Source organism: Micromys minutus (assembly GCF_963924665.1).
Source record: "Micromys minutus genome assembly, chromosome: 2".
NCBI lineage: Eukaryota > Metazoa > Chordata > Mammalia > Rodentia > Muridae > Micromys > Micromys minutus.
Genome location: NC_137971.1, coordinates 93,474,067 through 93,495,159, shown reverse-complemented (window position 1 = coordinate 93,495,159; position 21,093 = coordinate 93,474,067). Strand labels below are relative to the sequence as shown.

General features: G+C 42.9%; 1 protein-coding gene across 1 annotated transcript in view; it reads left to right on the top strand.

Moving 5' to 3' along the window:
• Positions 1–12,460, top strand: part of LOC308417765 (mitochondrial disaggregase-like) — a gene marked incomplete at its 3' end in the record, with an annotated part of 42,579 nt that extends 30,119 nt beyond the window's left edge. Inside the window, exons 4-5 of the mRNA XM_080913073.1 lie at positions 10,979–11,082; positions 12,453–12,460. Coding sequence (XP_080769199.1) covers positions 10,979–11,082; positions 12,453–12,460 — 112 coding nt within the window. The remainder of the gene's footprint in view (positions 1–10,978; positions 11,083–12,452) is intronic.
• Positions 12,461–21,093: the final 8,633 nt, after the last annotated feature.

Below are 21,093 nucleotides of genomic sequence, written 5' to 3'. Positions count from 1 at the left end.
GACATTCAGATTTGAGTCTTCTTGAGCCTGCCCTGCAAGCTCCTGCCTCAGAAAAGGTGAGAATCATAGGCAGAGAGAGGACACCAGCAGAACTGTTTGAAATTCCCCATGAGAACGTCCCTCCTCCTCTTGCCTTTGCCCACCCCCACCCCCAAGTGCACTTCATCAGCATCGGAAGGACTGGTTCCCGGCACTGCCTGCCCTGCTGCTTGGCTGGCGTCCCCGAGGAACTGAGCTAATGAGTGGATAACACGCATTTGCCAAGGCCTTCCTGGATGTGGTACCTGGGCTTTGTTAATTTTCAGATGCTGCCATCCTTGGCTGACGACCATTTAATTCTCTTTCAGAACAGTCATTTATTTTTAGCATTTGCTTATTTTCCCTCCACCTCACTCAGGGAGGGGGACCATTAAGTCCTGTCTGTAAAAAACCAGCAGTACCAACCAGTTTGCTGTCCTACGGGAGAGGTTCTGTAAGTCTCTCCTGTGTGTACTTAGAAGCTCCCTCCACAGGTGGTCTTGGTACTAGGAAGTCAGTGCTGCCTGTGCTGGACTTCTGGCAGCTTCCCTGGCAGCCTCTTTTGCTGTTGCCTGGATCAGAGGTAGAACAGGCTAGGAGGAGGAGCTGGCAGGATCTATGACCAGAGAATGCTAAGGGAAGACTTTCTTAGTTACAGTTTCTATTGCTGAGATGAAACACCATGAGTAAAGCAACTTAGGGAGGAAAGGATTTATTTGGCTTATATTTCTACATCTAGTTCATTATTGAAGGAAGTGAGGACAGGAACTCAAACAGAGCAGGAACCTGGAGGCAGGAGCTGATGCAGAGGGCATGGAGAGGTACTTCCTACTGACTTGCTTTCTCTGTGGCTAGCTCTGTAAGTGGCAGCATCCAAAAATGGGTTGGGCCCTTCCCGTCAATCATTAATTAAAATGCCCTACACTTGATCTTGGTGAGGCATTTTCTCAATTGAGGTTCACTTCTCTCAGATGACTTTAGTCAAGTAGACTAGAAACGATTTGTGTAAGGTTGACATAAAACTATCCAGCACACATTAGTTATAAGCATTGAACACCTTTCTCTCTGGCTGTGTCCAGCCTTCACCTCAGAATATCTACAAATGCAGATCCAAGCCATTTGAAAATGGCAACATCATATCAACATCAGAAGGTTGGACATCCCTAACTAGTATGTGCACAGTTGTGGGCTCTAGAGTCGGATACCTGTGTTCAAATTCAAATTCTGCCTCTTACACATTAGATGCTTGGCACATCATTTGATTTTTACAAGATTGTTTGCTGAGCTGTAAAGTAGGATAATAAACAAAGCTGTGAGGTTTAAATGTATTAAGTGTTTAGAACAGTGCCTGCCGTGTCTGCAGTGGTGAGGTTAAGTGCCTTTTTTATTATTACTGACTTCCCTAGAAAGGCCCCAGGTAAGCCTACCTTAGATGTAATGGCATTGGTACCTGTCTCAGTAACTCTTAGGTGGCTGAATCAGTAGGGCTCTGGGATTCTCTTTCCATCCCTTTCCCTCTAAGAAACTGGGCCTATACCAGGGGACCCTTAAGTAGGATTCCTTGATATATAGCTGGCTTTTGTCCCAAGTGGCCCTCTGCCTAATGCAAGATAGTGCCCAGTATTTCCCAGCAAGGAGGGTGGGCAAAGATGCTGGCCAAGTGCCTGGAATGCCAGTACCATGCCCGCAGAAAAGTGTTCAGGGTTTGATGTTTCTCCACTGCTGCTGCTGTTGCTGATTACCTCTGAGTAACAAAGAATCATTTCTAATCCCATTTGGAATCGTTGTTCATGATAATCCTGTTTTGTAGTAATGATATTCCAATTGCAGCATGCTCTCGTTTCTAGTTTGGCAGATGCATGCCTCGACCTGAGGCAACCCAAGACACTGCTCAAAGGAAAGCTGTGCCAGCTCATTTGCCTAACGTGACAGTAATGCCCCCCCCTTCCTCCTTCAATTCTGTATCCTATCATGGGGTTGTGTGTTCAGTGCTTTCTTCTGGAGAGTGTCAGTTGGGGCAGGGAGGTATCCAGTTGCCATCTGGTTCAGCTATGGAAGAAAGGCTGGTCATTTTGAGGAATGATATGGTCCAGACCTTTGCCTCTTTTAAGAGACATCTTCCAATGCATCTGTGTCATAAACTGCTTATCTGACTAGGACTCCTGGAAGGGCACGAGTCTGAGTTAGATAAGGCTGCCGAGTCTCAAGTTTCAGCATTGTGTTTAGTTGTCTCTTGTGACATCTACATGAATAAAATGTGTTGTAGGAAACAATATATTTACACTAAGAAATGGTGAGATGACCCGGTTAATTGTTTATATATGGATGTAAGGCTACAGAGTCAGTGTCGAGATGAGCCATGGCTGTGTTCTGTTCAGTAACTATGTCACTGATTTCATTGAGGCCAACCAAATTGGCATATTAAATGATATGCAAAGGCATACTGATAGGTTTTTGTGAAAGGACATTATCTAACTGAGTTATAGTAATGGTTAAATAGGTGCTGGTAAAAATTAATGGGGCCAGAGGTATAGCCCAGGGTTATAGTGCTTGTATGTCATATATAGTTTTGGATTCAGTTCCCAGGACTACAAAAAGATTTTATGTATGAGTGTGCATGTGTGACTAGAGTGTAAGTGAAGAGTGGAGATCAACATTGGGTCACTTCCTCTGTGACTATAAACATGGTTTTTTGAGACACAGTTTCTCACTGAACCTAGAGGCCACCATTTGGCTGTACTGACTGGCCAGTGAGCACTAGGAATCTGCCCTGTTCCAGTGTTAGGAGCACAGGCACTGCTGCCACACTGGACGTTTTCTGTATGAATGCTAAGGAGTGAACTCAAGTTTAATGCTTACAGAAGGCACTTTTCTGACTGACTGAGCCATCTTCTTAACTCAAGAATTCTTATTTATTAATTTTTTAAGATTTGTTTGCTTGTTTTTTTTTTTTTTTTTTTTTTTTTTTTTTTTTTTTTTGAGACAGGGTCGTTATGTAGCCTTGGCTATCCTAGAATTTGCTCTGTAGACCAAGTTGGCTTCTCACTCACAGAGATCTGTCTGCCTCTGCCTTCCAAGTGCTGGGATTAAAGACATGTGCCACCATTCCTGGCCTTAAAAGCTTTATTTTTATGTGTGGTGTTTTGTCTACATGTATACCTAGTGCCCACAAAGACAAGAGGGTTCAGATCCCCTGGAAGTTGAGTTACAGGCTATGATTGATTGTATGAGAATGTCTCTCATAAGTTCATGTATTTGAGTAGTTGGTTCCCCATTGGTGGAACTATTTGGAAAGGAGAGATGTGTCACTGAGAGTAGGTTTTGAGGTTTTAAAAAAACGCAAGCTGTTCCCAGTGTGCCTCTCTGTCTCCTGCTTTTGGCTTTGAGGTGTGAGCTCTTGGCTGTTCCTGCTACCATGCTTTCTTTTCCATAATGAATTCTAACCCTCTGAAACCCAATTAGACACTTTCTTTGATAATTTGCCTTAGTCATGGCATCTTAGCAATAGAAAAGTCACTAATATACAGATAGTGGTGAGCTGGGAACTGAACCCAGGACCTGGAAGAGGAGCCAGGTCCTTTCTTAACCACTGTGTCATTCTTCCAACCCCCTAAGAATTATTGTTAATTTAAAAAAAAAAAAAAGCCGGGAGTGGTGGTGCACGCCTTTTAATGCTAGCACTTGGGAACCAGAAACAGGTGGCTCTTTGTGAGTTTGAGGCCATCCTGGTCTACAAGTCAAGTTCCAGGATAGAGTTCTTATAAAGAAAAATCCTGTCTCAGAAAAAAAAAAAAAGATAGAATTTGAGAATCGACTCGTTAGTTAATATTGTCTGCAGCACTGCAGAGGAACTGAGTTCAGCTTTCAGCATCCATGGTGAACAGATGCAAACACTGTAACTCCTGGGGCATGTGCACACACACAAATACAAACACACAGAGAGACAGCAACTTACATTTTACATATAAGTAAAATGAATCCTTAAAAACAACAACAAAAATTAACAGGGATGAATATATAGGTCAGTAGTTATAACCAACCCTGTGAGATCCAGGTAATAATTAAGTGCTGACTAAAACCTGTCTCAAGTGCTCTGTCATCCTTTGATGGGTCATTTGTCCAGAGAGTCTAGTTTAGGCTTATACTATGCTAAGAAGCCCTGATAGTAAGGTTTGGTGACTCTTTAGAACCAGTCAAGGATTGTCCTGGAAAGGTTGTGGTGTGGTAGGTGATCTGGATTCCTTGACTCTCACCTTTCTATGCCATGCTTTCCTTGAACACCTAAGTGTGTCACTCATCTTGAACTACCATTAATTTTTACTGTTGTCCATCTTGGCACATTCTCTCTTATTCCAGCTAGCCTTTATCCTGCTCTGCTTTAACTGCCATCTGAAGATAACACTGTCTTCAGTTACCTAGTAGGGATTAGCGACCAGGGATAGTACAGCAACTAGGCCAGATGGTGGTAGCATGCCTTTAATCCTAGCACTTGAGAGTTAGAGGCAGGTGACCCTCTGAGTCTACAGAGATAGTACAAACTTATGCCAGAGGTAGATGAGAGAGCCACTGAGGCTTAAAGAACATACCCTGGGTTTACACTCAATCTGATCTGTATTTAGAATTTCTTGGCGATTTAGTGAATACTTTTGGTTCCTGTTGTGCCTTTATTTACTCTTTTACAAAATAAACTGTCCTTTGCAAGTTGCATAAAAATCTGAAGTAGTGATTCTGTAATGGAGCTTGTAATGGATGGTTACTGGTTTCCTAGTAACTATGCAGAAACTTACTGTTCTGTGAGAGACTGGAACACATTTTTCACAGGTACCTTACCTACTACCTTTTAATTTGTTTGTAAAGATGCCAGTTTTACAAAGACAATTCTCCTTCCCTGACCTTTTCCTCCCCAGTTAGCACTCATTAATGCCTCTGGCCAGGCTGCCCAGCCTCATAAGCAGTCAGTAGACTTTCCAGCCAAGCTCCCAAACTGACTTCCTGACTTCCTCATTGAGGTATGAACTGGATTAAAAATAGGTCCTCTCCTGCCTGTGACACTTATCACAATGGTCCTGTTTATGCTTTAGATGCGGGAGAGGAGGAAGACATAGAGTGTCTCATAAAGCTTAACATTGTTTGGGGATGACCTGGATCTGGGATCACTGCCTTTAGTTCATCAATTCCAGCTGCACAGCAGCCGACTTGCACACATCTAGTCTAGCACTGGCCCCAGCTCACACAAGTCTTCCCTTCTCTCTGCTAAACAATGCAAGGACCGCACGTCACTGCAGCCTCTAAAACCAGAAAGCAAGCTTTAACACTGATCAGTGTAAGTGCTCTCCCTCACTGGGGCCTGAAAGCAACAGCTCACTGAGGTCAGAGTGAGCCAACTTCTGGCAAGCACTCCCACTTCTAATCTAATTACTGCTCCGTCGACAAATTAATTAGCTGTAGCTCCAAAGGGAATTCCCTGAATCCCAGGAACTGCAAGTTGGGGACCACTCTCCCAGACATATTCTCAGTGCAGCTGGGAAGGGCCTGGTACTTAAGATGCAAGTTTTCTCCAGTCCGAAAGATCAGTTAGTTAGGAGTTAGAAAATCTATAATTGAAGAGACTCCCTAAAAGGAATAAACTTGGCAACAAATAGCCAAGGTCAATGTATAAATTATATATTTACAATGTATAAATTATATAATATAAAATAAGCTTCTGTGGGTACTCACCTCCCACTTAAAAAGTCACATGTCCATGTTGCTGTGCCTATATCAGCCTGACTGCATCATGTCCTAGCATGTGGCTCCCACATTCAGCTCCATCGCCCAGTGATACACACTTGCTTCCCGGCAACCCCCCACTACTGCAGAATGTTGTGATGAAGTCTCCTGTATTGCCCTTTATGGACATGTATAAGATTTTCTATAGAAAAAAAAATATATATATACATACCTACTCAGGAGCAGACATACTAGGTCACAAGATGAGGTACTTTAATTTGATGAAGTGTTAGAAGCTTCCAGAACAGCATGGCTGCACCACTCTATACCCCTGAACTCACTGGCACTTGTCATATTTAGCTTTCTAACTTTTGTCAATGTGTTGCATTTAAAGGAGGATTTGAGTTGCATTGCTCTAATAACAGATGAACTTGAGAACTCGTTTATTTTTAAGGTTTATTTATTTTATGTATGTGAGTACACTGTGGCTGTCTTCAGACACACCAGAAGAGAACATCAGATCCCATTACAGACAATTGTGAGCCACCATGTGGTTGCTGGGAACTGAACTCAGAACCTCTGGAAGAGCAGTCAGTGCTCTTAACCACTGAGCCATCTCTCCAGCTCCCGAACTTAAGAACTCTTATGTGCCACCTAATCTGTTCTCTTGGTGTCCTCTGCTGGAAGGTAATGTCATATCCTTGCCCTGTTCAGTTTTACTTGGTTTTGTTTTATTGTTTTGTCTCTTCCCCATTTATAGCTTGTCTGTTCAAATCTAAATTGAAACCAGGTGTTTGCCACAGACTGATGGCTGAAAATAAGTATGAGGAAGTGAGGGCTCTCTAGCACACCTCATGATATATAGACATCCTCTGCTTCTTCTCATTGGTAAGGGAAGTAGGGTATCTGGAAATGATCTCCAGCTTTGAGATAGGCAGATCTTTCTATAGACCACCAGGGGCCAGATCCTGAGCTGCCTAAGAGAATTGCTAATATTCCAAGACCAATAAATATAGTTCTTTTGAATAGAGACTGAAGGTTAGAGGAAACCCTGCTGAATTGAATGGTGTCTTCTGCCTCTTTTATCAAGTGATTAATATCTGGTATTAGGCCACATCCTGTTTGGTAGTAGCTACTTACATTTAAGGTAATGGTGGTGGAGCCTTTTGCAACCTGGCAGCCAGCATGCCAGCACCAGAACAGAGGAGCTGTTCATACTTGCTGACCCACCACTCCCTGTGCTTTTTCCTTGGACCAGGGAGTTTTTTCCTCCTGTAGCAGAAAAGAAGCAGAAATCACTTCATTCCCAGAATCCCTTCACTGATGTAAACTTCTTGGCAATCCTGTATCTAGCTTACAGCTAAGCTTGTCCTCAGCAGCCTTGTGGTTGCTTTCTCTAGCTGTCTCACACCATAGCCTGTCTGTGTTCTGTAGCTCACAGTGCAGTGAGGATCTTTAGTCGTCCAAACTAAAAGTGAATGGTTTTCTAACCCAGGCTGGGCTGGCTTCTATAAGAGGGTGCTGACCAAAGATCTGGAGCTCTGTGCTGGGTGCTTTGTAAAATGTGACCATTGCTGGAAAGAAAACTTTGAAACCTTCTGGCAAAATGTTTGGAGCCATGATTGACACAGAGTACCCTCAGTTTCTTTAGGCCTGATTTCCTCCCTCAGCGGGGCTGCTGCCTTTTGAGTTTTACCAGAAATGAAGGGAATTTTCTCAAGGTTGCATATGAGTCACTATCTTGGATTGCTTATCCTCTTTGGTCTCCAAGTTTTCGAAGTGAATTGTCCATTTCTTTGATTGGGTTAGCAGCCTCAGGGCCGATCCTAGCCACTCTTCTCTCCCCATCCGGCCAGACCACTGTCTGCCCTCCAGGGCCAAGGGCAGCATACACGGTTGCCTGGACACGTCCTGCAGCCTGCAAATTGGACAGATGGAATCAATACTCATGAACCTAGAGAGGCCCAGGTAGCACAGTTAGTGACACTAGCTGCCTAGAGGGACAGTCTGCCATGAGAGGGGGGTGTGATTGAATAGTGATTGGACACAGCAGCTGAGGATTAACCAAATTATGTCCCTTTGAATTTAGATTGACAGACCCTTCTCATTGGGCTTGAAAACATGTCAGCTTTTGCAGACTGTAGAAGAGCTGCCTACTTTGTGTAGGGCTGTACCGGCATTCATGCTGGGAATGGTCAGTTCAGGCCTAAATTCAAGTTATTGCTAGCAAGAAAGCTCAGTAGGTAAAGGCTCTTGCCACTAAACCCAATGACTGTGTTTCATCCTTGGGTCCCACATGGTAGAGAACTGACTCCTGGAAGTTGTCTGACCTCCATGTGCATGCTGTGGTACCAACACAGCTGCACATACAAACACAAATAAAGGAATTTATGTTTTTAAATGGTAAATTTCTAATTTTGGAACCTTTTACAACTATTAGTTAACGTCCTGTGAGGAATTCACACAGCTAGGACTGGCATACTTGTAATCTCAGTGCTCAGGAAGTAGAGGCAGCAGTCTCAGCAGTTCTAGACCAGGCTTGGCTATATAGCCTAGAGACTGTGGCTCAAAAACAAAAGATTACTTTTTTTTTTTTTTAAATAGTGCCTTAAACTTATAGGTGGGCCTAAAATTTTTTTTGCAGTCCTCCTGTTTTATCCTCCTCACTATTAAGTTTATTGGCACCAGCCATTTCTCCTACATCATTTATTTTGTATCCCTGGCTAGCCTTGAATTCACTATAGAGTTGAAGATGACCTTGTAGTCTGGATCCTCCAAGTGCTGAGATTAAATGTGGACTCACAGAATTATATTTGATGAGTTGTTATGAATCTGTACTGACTGACTGTGTGTCAACTTGACACAGCTGTAGTTATCAGAGAGAAAGGAGCCTTCCTTGAGGAAATGCCTCACGAGATCCAGCCATAAGGCATTTTCTCAATTAGTGATCAAGGGGGAAGAGGGCCTATCTCATTGTGAGTGGTGCCTCTGCATCAGCTCCTGCTTCCTGACCTGCTTGAGTTCTAGTCCTGACTTCCTTTGGTGATGAACAGCGATATGGAAGTGTAAGCTGATTAAACCCTTTTCTCCCCAACTTGCTTCTTGGTCATGATGTTTGTGCAGGAATAGAAACCCAGACTTAAGAAGAATCTCATACAAACATATAAATATTATAATCACAACTTATCTGATAATGCACTTGCTCACGGGATTATGTACCTCATTTTATAATAAAAACTCTTTCCCAGTTCCTAACTTTGCCTCATCTCTGCAGTCTTCATTTAAAGAAAGATATTTATGTAATTACAACAAGTTATAAGCCATTATTGTTACTCAGTTAATCATGCCCAGACTGTCCCAGAATTTACTCACTCAGATGTTGTGCCCGTTGGGAGGTAACAGTGTTCAAACCTGGTAATAGGTAAAAAAGCCATCAGCACTGCTGGTTGCAAATACTGGAGAACTAGAGAACACTGGAACTGAAGGCGGCTTTTCCCAGTCTTGATAATCCCAGGGTTGTTTGACACACCTGCCACTTGTGTTTTGCAAAGTGTTGGAGGTCAGTTCTGAAAAAGTAAGATATTACCTTTCACTAAGAGAAAAACTGGCAAAGGACATTGATAAAGAATTCATGAAACAGGGAACAATCGATGATTAAACCTCGTTTTTTAGAAATTCTACTTGGCTAGGAAAAGTGAAAGAGCATGGTGACTCCATATTCTGCTCTGAAAAAGAAAGAAGAAAAAATATTTCTGAGGAGGGAAGGCACAGAGCTACTACATGCCTCATATTTGACTAGTGGGATAAAACTGAGTTCAGTCTCTGAAAGGCAGTTTAATAACACTCACCAAAGTCCTTTGAAATGCTTATCCTAGCCATGTTTGGTGTCATAGGCTTGTAAAACAAGAGCTCAGGAAGCTAAAGCAGGAGCTAAGGTTGTATAGCAAGTCCTTAGCGGGAAAAGCAAGAACTCATTAGGCTTTGTCCTATAACTTTATCTCCTAGTAGTTTGTCTGACTGTCATCAATATATTAGACATTCTGTTTTATAATAAAAGCTTGGTTAAAAGAATCACTGGCTATGGCACATGCTTTTAATCCCAGCACTACAGAGGCAGGTGCAGGAGAATCCCTGTGAGTTTGAGCTAGCCTGGTCTCCATGGCAAGTTCCAGGACACCTAGGATAACAGAGAGACCCTGACTCAAAAAATCCAAAACAAATCAAACAAATATAGAATAATCTTACAATAGAATACTCTATACCTATGGCAAACGATGTTTTTTACCTGCATAAAAAGGAAATGTGTGCCCCAGTTACTGTGAATTATATACATTCTTACTGAAAACAGACCACCAGACACCTGTGCTCCATGGCATCATCTTTCTGAAACTCTTTTTTTTTTTTTTTGTGGGGGGGAGGGCGGGGATTGAGGATTAGAAAGGCTATTATGTAATAGAAGAAAGGAGGGAAGCTAACATACACTGAGCGTGTAACTAGGGATGCATGAACATTGTGCTCTTATGCCCCATCTATTGCCTCTATCCATTCTTACAAAGCTACTGGAATGATCTCCCTAACTGCAAAGGTTTGAAACAAAGTTAGCCAAACTCTGTATAATGGTTACTCTTAGAATTTGGATTAAGGAGGTGGATGTAAGGAGACACCTGTGTTTTTGGTATTTTATGTCAGAATCCTTGTGTGTGTGGGTGTGTGGGTGTGTAGAAAGCCTATACGATCAAGTTGTTTTGCTTCTCTCCTGCTGCCCTTCCTCTCATTCACACATCAGGTAAAGTGCTGACCTCTTTGGACTCCAGTTGTGTTGACTTGTTTCTGTCTTACTCCAGCTCTTCCTGTGTCCTCCTGGTGTACTTCTCCATCCTACACTTGATTGAAATGTTTTTTACCTCCTTTAGAAGCTTAATTCCTAGATGTGTTTCTAGTAATAAAATTTGTTCCTAGACAGTTTTTTATAAATATGTAAGATATTGACCCTCTCAGCCTTTACCCCTTCCTTATGTCTGTCACCCCTGCCTGTTCTCACCTCCAGCACCAATCTCTCGACTTCATGTCTATTCATACTATTTCCTTTGTGTCCCTTCTAGCAGTCTGTAAATCCCATGCCACGTGGAGTCTAGCCCATAGACTAGTGACTAGAGAGTAGTGGGCATTTGATAAGTGGTTATTGAATAAATTGTTTGTCTTATAGCTGTGAAAACCAGACCTTATGATTTGCTTTTCTAATTGCTTCCAGTGTGGTGCAGGTCCTGCTTGCTGCTGGAGCTGACCCAAACCTTGGGGATGACTTCAGCAGTGTCTACAAGACTGCCAATGAACAGGGAGTCCATTCTCTGGAAGGTAAGGTTGGGCTACCCCACTGCTCAGAGCATCTCCACCTGCGGCTTCCATAAGCATTGCTCAGTCTCAGCAGCCACTCGTAGGTCTCCCAAAGGACTTAGAATACATGCTCTTCACAGTTCTTTTCACTTTGAAAGTGTTTGGGGAAAGAGATTAGAGCCTAAGCTCATGGTTTAAGTGAGGTGAGGCACATTTCACCTGGTGTCTCCTGAGACTGGGGAGCTGCTGAGGAGGAAGCAATCAAACAGATTTCAGTGAAATGGTTGAGGATTCTACGTGGAATGTGGGCTTGCTCTTCTTACTTCCTGCAGACTTACCTGTCCCAGTACTAGCACATAATGAGCCACAGAGTTTTCTAAGCACAACGGTGAGTGAATATTGCTTTTAAGTGTGTGGTCTTATCTCTAGGACTGGCTCTTTGCTGTGCTGTAACCTAGGGTGAAGAACAGACCCTCTTTGTGTTTTGATGTTCTGAACTGTAAAAATGGACTTGTTATTAGTACCTCGTGGGTTGCTGAGACTGAAAAGAGGTGTTGTGGCATCTGTCTGTTGCAGAGCACCTGGTCAAGTCAAACAGTGTTGTCTCTGGTGAGTAGTTCTTCAAAAATGAAACTGAGGAAAGCAGGCTAGCTGCAGGCAGAGGTGTATTTTATACCTGGGCTTTTGCCTGTGCAGACTGTGCTTGCTTCCTGCCCATTGTCCACTGTCATCCAGGCAGATTCTGTTCCTCTGAGATTTGGTAACAGAATAGCTTGGCTGCTTTAGAGTTGGTACTAGGAATAGCAGGACAATAGCCCTACTGGCTTAAAAGTTAGTACTTGTATCCCAAAGGAGATTAAGCAGAGAAACTCACTTTGCTCAGCCCCCTGAATTAGTGAAGAGAGACTGAAGAGGCTCTGGTAGCACAAGGAAGAAGTTTCTCAGATCAGTGACATGAGAGACATGTCCAAGAGCACCAGGGCACTACACCCACATCAAGTATGACATTACCCTACCCTCAACTGCTCTTCTGAATGCTCCCTAAATCTTGGCCTCTTCAATGGTTGTTTGAACTCTTACCTGCCCATATGCCTTCTTTTCTTCTTAGCTGAAAGTTCCATATATAAGCCATGACTTACATCTCTGGATTCTCCTGAGATGGAAGAGTGTTACTTATACTTCAAACAGAAGTGACGTTTAGGAGACCAAACCTGCCCTATATTTGCTGCCTAGAATGGATGCTGCTGAAGGGCTGTCCTCCTCTATCTCAAGCACAGCTTTCTGCTTGGGTCTGTGTGCTGGTTGGTGCTCTCACCAGAAAGCAAAGAAACTTAGATGGTTGGGCCAAGGGGGAGTAAGGATTCTTTGAATGCATTTTCTTCTGCTCTCAGAATTTTAGCAGATTTCACAGACTCTAGTCCAGCTTGCTGGTGGCCAGGTGCCCTGTGTTCTAATGCTCTGTAGGTTGATACTCAAATTCATTCTAGATCAATATAATAGTGGTCAATATTTTTTCTAGGAATAGCCAAATTGTGTGCAATTTCAACTTTATAGGCCATTTGGTCTCAGGTGTGACTATTCCACTTGACTCTTCAATACTGAAGGAACCATAGATGGTGCATAACGAGACTTTATTAATTTATTAATTTGGCCTGTCTCTCTGAGTTCTTTTTAATGCCATGCCATCTAGCCTTCATTGCAGGTAGGCAAATAAGACAGACAATAAAAATACTAGGAAAGCCTGCCGTGAAAGGAAGATAATTTATTAACTATCTCTTCTCACTTTGTGTGGGTAGTTATGCAGAACTATGTACTTACCACATTTCTGTGTACTAGCACTGTTATAGGCAGACATTTCCTATCCTCATGCACTTTTAAGACCAGGTGATTGTAAGGCCATTGATTCAGAGCCCTCCAGGATATGGCAAGGCAGTTTCTATGTATTATTAACATCCACAACTGTCATCAATAAGCTCCTTTTCCATCTTCCATTTAAATATTTTGTCCACAAAATTGAGAAAATTTTTTCACCACTTGTTATTAAAATAAAAAATGTGTCCAGGATTTATTTTTCTTCCTTATCCGAATAACCTTTGCCTACTCCTATACATTAATACCCTGTTTTCAGGGAACCTATAGGCACTCAATAACTATCAAAATGCTTAAGAACCTTTTTGAAAACATTCGTTCTAAGGATGGATATACTGCTCAGTGGTAGGGCAGATGCTAGTCAGCACAAGGCCCTGAATTCCATATCCAGAGCTGTTACTGTTGATGTAAAATCTAAATTTTTTAGGAGTCATTAATAAACTCTCTTGATAGCTTATAAGATCCCCACCCTCTTCATTGAATATTTTTGTCTACCATGGTTTATTTTCCAGGTTATTTCTGTTTATATACTTTATTCTCTGATTTCTGACTAGGACTGGGGTGGTGACAGTTCATACATGTCATCTCAGGGCTCTTCTCTAGCTTCCAGGTTAAATATGAGGACGGCCCAACATATTTACACCACATCATCAGGTTCCAGTATCAAAATGTTGGATGCCCCCGGAATCCTTAGCATTTTACTAACCTTTCTCCATTTAAAGACACTTTGTCTTTTCTTCCTTGTATGCCTGCCTGCTATAACCGAGGCACTGTGCCCTGCTTTAGATCACCCTCCCTAGTGATATAGATAGAAGTATTTCTTTTGACCGACTGTGTGTGTGTGTGTGTGTCTGTCTGTCTGTCTGTCTGTGCCTATGTATGTGTCTTTGCTCACACATGCTCTTGTGGTTTGTGTCTGGAAGATATGTGAAAAAGAGCTTAAAATAGTGAATCTCAGTATCACAGAAAAGCCAAGACAAGCTGGGCAGTCCTTTGCTATCAGAGCATAGAGTCAGTACCAAAGTTCAGTACATTTTGTAATTGTTATTTTCGTGGGTCTCAACCTATCCTTGATGTTAAGGGAAGATGGTAGATTGTAGTTTGTGACCTTGGCCAGATTTCCCTAACCCCGGTAGTATACCCTTTGTCTGCCTGTCAGTATTGCTGTGTTGATCAGGATCTAAAATAATGTGATGTGTGAATTGCAAAGTTCTCTACAGTTACAATTGCTTATTAGTTCCATTTATTTATAATTCAGCTTGCTTTTACCGCATCTCGGGCACTCGGCCAGATGCTGGGAATATCTAAATGAATACACATGGTCTGGCCCCTCAGCAGTTCTCCTGGCCAAGTAAGAAATGGATCCCAGCAAGGAATCCCACTACAGAGTTGTAAAAGTAGCTAGTTTTATGAAGAATGTAAACAGCACAGAATGAGGTACTGGTGGTCTATTTCTAGGAGCAGGCTATATCTTGGACTTGTCATTGGGTAAGTGACTTTGAATTGAGTCTTAAGGGTGAGTTGGAGATTGCTGCATTGGCTAAGAACCCTCTAAGCCATAAATCTAAAAGATAGGAGACACTTCATGTCTATACTGCCCAGAACACATCCAGCCTGAAGAGGGAAGAGTGGCCTTTGCTCTTTTTGCTGAGGCTCTGTCATTGGTGAGTCATGCCTTGAAAAGCCTTTCTCTGCCTTTTATGCCAGCATGGCTCCTTGAGGAAGTCTGCTTAGGCTGGTACATTGCAAACTCGCCCCCAACCCCTACCCCCTTGTCAAGGTTGATGTTTGTGGGTGAGGATTGGCTTGCTGAGCAGCTCACGCAGGAGTACTTGGTGTGGAAATGTCCTTGGCTTACCTGTTGTTGCCATTTTCTGCAGCTCTCAGAGTGGTGTCTTCAGAGTCATAATGATGTCCTGGAAAAAACACAGGAGATAACTGCCAGGAAGCCATGGTTCATCTAAGCCCAGTCATTGACTGACTGACTAATCTTGACAAGTGACATAAAGTCCTTGACTTTCAGACTTCTCTGTAATACAGGGATAACAGTACCCATGTTATAGGATTGTTAGACTGGTGTATGTATCTAAAAGTCAGTGATATTTCATGAAGTTTCTCCATGTAAATAGGTTTGGGCTCAGTATAAGTCAGGGCACCTGATGAGAAGGTAGTGAGCAATATATCAAGGGGCATTAACAGGCTTGATGTCTGCCCATCAAGGCTTTCTTGAGGAAGATTCTTGCCATGGGTCAGTGGATTATATGGGCCAAAGGTCTCTGTAATTGTATGATTTCTATGGCTCTTAATACTCATCTCCACATAGAACAAGTAATAAGCTTATAGGAAGGGAGATCTGAGCTGGGCTTCAGGGGTAGGAGGAATAGGGAAGCAAATATATCCAAAGGAGGAGACACAGATGGGACAGATAGGACAGCTGGGATTGTAGCCACCTCTACCAGCTATATCCCTGTGTTGACCACATTCCCTTCATAGCCTCAGCCCACTAGCTCGTTCCAGGAGACTTCCACTTGTGGCTGGGCGGGTGGGTGGTGGGCTCCAATCCTCAGGTGGAGGAGGCATTAAATTAGTGGTAACAGTAAACAAGTCGCCCAGCTGTGGATGCCGCAGGCTGCTTATAAGTAACGATTATAAACATCCAGTGTCTGGTGCTGTCAGAAATGCAAGCAAGCACTTCGAGTGCCTCTCATATGTACAATTAAAACAATAAAACACGGTAGAAACATGTCCAGAAAAGGCTATAAATCAGGTTCTCTTCTCAGCTCCAAGTGGCAGCTGAATAAAGATGAGTCCTGAGGAACTGGGTTGGCATGGGGCTCTTCTGGGGTAAAGGTTTGTCAGACTGGACCTGCCAGAGCCAAGCCCTCCTATCCACACACCCCTTTCTACAAGGGCATCAGGTCCTGGTCTGCTCCAGCTGACCCCTCCCCCCATCTCTTACCCTCAGATGGGAGACAAGACTGTGCAAGCTGGCGAATCACAAACCAGTGGACAAGTGCCCTGGAGTTCAGGAGGTGGCTAGGAGTCCCGGTTGGCGGTAATGGAACTGCTCTCTATACTATAATAGTTCTTCCCACCCCTAGGCTATGCCAGGTGCGGCCTCACCCAGTATACCAAATAAACTAACCACTCAGTGTATGAGTTAAGCACTATGTGCCCAAGCCTTCTCTGGCACAATAGACAATGTACGACCCCAGAGAATCCAGACTAATAGTAATATAGAGGCTCCCAGGAGAGAGTTTGGGTCTTACCCCCCAAGACCCAACCCTGTATGTGTGCCCACCCCCCTCCACCAGCCCCTGGTGGGACTGTTGACCAACCATTCAGTAGCTTTTATACCTGGAGCAGTTCCCTAGACTTCTCAGAAGTGCTCTCTCCCAATTTGTAAAATAAAAGTGATTAAGAGAGCTAGAAGTAATATATTTATTCCTCCCCTGTGCCTGGAATGTAAGAGGAATTCCATTAATGAAAACCTCTCTTATGCCTCATCATGATCATTAGTCTCATTATGTCCATAGGAAGCTACAGGGTCTTTGAGTATCCTCAGAGAGCCAAATATTAATTTGAGTGTAAGAAATGGGTTGTCCACTACTTAATGATGTGACCCCAGGCAATTCATTTTGTTTCTGTACTGGTTTTCTCATCTATAGACTATTTCTCACACCACAAATTTGTTATAAGAATCACTTGGTCACTGGTATGGTGTTGCACACCTGTAATCCCAGCCCTCAGGAGGATAAGGCAAGAAGACTGAAAGCTTAAGGCTAGCCTGGGCTACCATATGAGCCCCTTTGCTCCCAACCCCCCCGGGGGGGCAGTTGTCATATTTATGAAAACAATTGAAAAAACACAAGTTATCATGCAAGCATAATGTGCTAAGAGGAAGCTAATAATAAAGATTTCCACCAAGACCATTAGAGAAGGGCTCACTCACAAGTACAGATCACAGAAGAGTTCAGTCAAAGAACCCTGGGCAGAAGTAATCAAGGGAAAAAGTTAGTCTTGATTCTCACTGTCTAGGAAGATTTGAGGCAGCTTCCAGAGGGCAGATAGGTGAGTATGGATAGGTGTCAGTGCAGCAGGGACATGCCATGTCCAATGCTCAGAGGTGGGAATGTCGAAGTCCTGTTTGAGGGATGAGAGATGGCTCATAGTGAAGAGGACTGACTGGTCCTGAGTTCAATTCCCAGCAACCACATGGTGGGTCACAACCATCTGCAATGGGATCTGATGCCCTCTTCTGGTGTGTCTGAAGACAGTGACAGTGTACTCATAAATAAATATTTTTTTTAAAGTCCTGTTTGAGGCTGGTGAATAAACACGTTAGGGTATACCATTCATGCAGCAAATCTTTCAGTGAGCAGTGAGCCATAGCAGCACAGCATTAGCAGACTGGGGTAGATCAAGACACTAGGATTTCATTATCAAAACACAGACACCTCCAAAGTCCTTGAGGAGAGAGTGCCGCAGGAACTGAGCACGTCAAGGGTAGAGAAGAGGAGAGTACTTCTCTAATGAGGCGGCATCATGTGCTAAGGCAGCAGCAAGTAACATTATTGATCTGGTGTTAAACACTATGTGCTTACTAAAGAAACCAAGGCAAAAACACTGATGTCCATGGACTTGAGACACACACACACACACACACAGAGAGAGAGAGAGAGAGAGAGAGAGAGACAGGGGTCGGGGTATCCTTTTAAGTAGTGATGTCCAATGCCAACCAAACTGTTTCCTTGCCAGGCTGCATGTTCCTCTCACTGAGTGCGCCAAGACCTCAGGCTTCTCCAGAGGCTTGGACAACCAGCAGGCTAAAAGCCCTTAGGCACGTTGTTTTATTAATGCCCTGACTCTTCTTCATCCTTGTCCAGGTCCACTCAAGAGTCTCATCGCCCCTCCAGAGCCAGTAGTTCTGTATGCCATTTCTCAACACTGCCATAGAATCAGCAGGGTGGACAGAGGTCTGTCACTTAGGCATTTTGGCCAACTTCAAGATGAAGTGTATTAATCAGTTAGGTTAATTGTTTTCATACTTTTAGCCCTCCAAACATACATATATACATACACATATACATATATATGAGAGAGAGAGAGAGAGAGTAGTTGGTATGTTTTATTAAAAAGAATAAATTTGATGCATTTATAAAAATAAGAAAAAAGTATGATGGGGTGGCAAAGAGCTAGTCTTGTGATTTTTAACTGATTTACATATTTTGTGTATAAATATTTTTTCATCAAAAGTTCCAAATCAGGGTTGGGTCCCACACACCACACAAAATATATTAGAGACATTTATATGGATAGTAGGAAGGGAGACAGAGGGTTGAAATTTTCCAGGCACCCAGTGATTGATGGGGGCTGAGGCTCCCCCTGACGCTTTATTGAGTTTCCGATGATTATCTCTCGCTGAGACATTTTTTACAGATGACGGTCGAGCTGTCACAATGGACCATGGGGGAAAAAACCAACAATAATAACACTTTAATCTTTTTACTGCACTGCTCCCTAGTATCCCAGATTCATCTTCCCTGACGCACGCAGTTCATTATTCTGCCCCTCCCTGGATGGGAAATAAAGGAAAATAAATATATATGTAGACACGCTTACCCACATGCATACACACAACACAGAGTATATAAAAGAGACCACCTCAGAACCAGAGAGGGGCAGAATTTATTGTTCTTTTTGCAAGTGTTGAGGTTTATTAGTAGAGATGCTTGGTTGGCTTGGAATTGGCTATTAATTACAGCGTTTTGTATTTGTTTTTTATTGCGAGTTTTTAACATCTTGAAGAAAAGGCAGAAGAGAGGCAAGCAGGTGCAGAGACAGGGATCACTGGGGGACCAAGTTGGACCAGGCAGGTTGTGGAGCTACTGAGAAGCAGGCTTCTTACTCTTGCTACCGGCTTGTCCCCGAGGATCCCTGGAGCTGCAGGGGTACACCAGTTAAGATGGGAGAGGGTGAGCAGTAGGTAATTATAGTGCAAAGCAAAGGAGTCCAGAGACCACTGAGCACCATGCTACTGTCAGTCAGGGAAGGCAAGAAATAAAAGAAACAGAAGCAATGCTTAGGGTTGATACAAACCATTACACTCTTTGCCCCGTTTGCATTTGATGATGAGAGGTGTGACTTGGGTCTGAAAAGCTTCACCTGGTTCTCTAGTAAGGGAATCCTGGGCCCAAGAGGATGCCACCCAAAATCAAGCAGTCTTCAAGTTCCTGCCAAGTTCTTGCCAGCCCCTGCTCTCTCCTTCCTTTTCACTGAGTTAGAAGAGATGAGCTGTGCTTCCTGTCAGAAGATTGCTGGGCCAGTCTTCCTTTCATCTGTGGCACCTTTGCTGAGTCTATATGTACCAGCTTTTTCTGTTACACTTGTGGTGGAGGTGGGGGCAAGAAGGGCCCTGTTGTTAAGGAGAAAGTTTAGAGCATGGTACCTGTAACATCATTTTTAAATAGTGACTGGACCTGAAGCCAGCCTCAGCCACCATGGGCTCATACATTCTGCAAAGGATAAAGCTGATAACAATATCCATACTTCAAGAACCTAGTTTCTCCTTGGGAAGACAAACTAACATCTCACTGAAGAAATATTTATGGAGCATTTGCCACATTCAAGAATGTGTGCATAAAACAGTCTTGAGTCCATGCAGGAGAAAATGTCAGCCAATGCAGTGTGAACTAGACATGACTAGAGTAGATAGAGGAAGGGAGACCATGACCTCGGGCTGCTTGAGTTGTAAAGCGTAAGTCCACTGTAAGTAAATAAGTGGCCAAAAGAAGTCACAACCACACAGAGAAGGAGACAAGTCTCTGAGCTGAACAGACAGCCATTGACTGATGGAGCCACTTTAAACCATCTGCCTGAGCTGAGACTGTTTCTTCCCCTATTGAATGGCAGCCTAGTGCACTCTTTTGAGGAAAATAGTTGATTGAGTGCCTAGCCTGATCACACACATAGTAGGGCTTCAATGTGCTGGGTGTGGTGGTACACACCTTTAATCCAAACACTCTGGGAGGCAGAGGCAGGTCACTCTATCTGTAACTTGGAGAACAGCCAGGGCTACACAGAGAAACTGTCTTGGGGGAAAATTCAGTAAATACAAACGATTATTATTTTCTTACCACAATACTGTGACCCTCCACTGAACATGAAATGAACTTCGGCCATTTTCCAGTATTAGTGTTAGGGATGGTTTCAACCAAGCAGGATGACATCAGAACTCAGATAATGTCATGTAATATGCACTTACATGTCTTACGGACATTTTGCTTTGTTTTTGAGATAGGAACTCAGACTGGCCTTGAACTTGTTTTGTGTCCTAGGCTGGCCTTCAACTCCCTCAAACTTTTGTTTCTTCAAAGTGCTGAGATTATTGGCCAGTGTGTTGAGATTATTGGCATGTGCCACTAAACCCGATAACAACTTTACCACTTACTTCTAAGTATATCATCTTTATTTAACTCACATATGGTAAAATTCACCATGTAAAGTATATAACTTACTGATTTATACTATAGTCAAGTTATACAGTTATCACCCTAGAACATTTTCATTACATCATAGAAAGCCTCATCCACATTACCAGTTATTCTTCACTTACCCTCCAGTCCCCAGCTACTAATAATCCACCTCGTCTCTATAGATTGCCTACAATGGCCATTCTCTGAACATGGAACTATATGCCATATGTTCATCTGTGACTGACTTCTTTTACTTAACATTATGTTTCGTACACATGGTGGCAAATATCATTACTTCATTCCTTTTTATGGCCGAATAATATTCTGTTGTAATATGTTTATTCATCAGTTTTTGGATGTTGTTGTTTTTACCTTTGGCTTTTATGAATACATTGCTGTAAGTATTTGTGTACTTTTAAATTATTTATTTATTTACTGGAGCGAGGGTCTCATGTTGTAGGCCTAGCTGGCCTTAGCACATATGTAGTCCTGCCTCTGCTCCTGAGTACTATGTACTACCTGGGGTTCATAATGACACCCTCAATCTCTGTCATATTTAATTATTTTGTATTATAGTAAGATTTTAGGCTTAAAATTAGTTGTAACTATTGGTGCTTCAGTACCACAATATAACTATTCGGTATTCTTCATATAATTATCCACCTCACCTGTTTTACACAGAACTTAG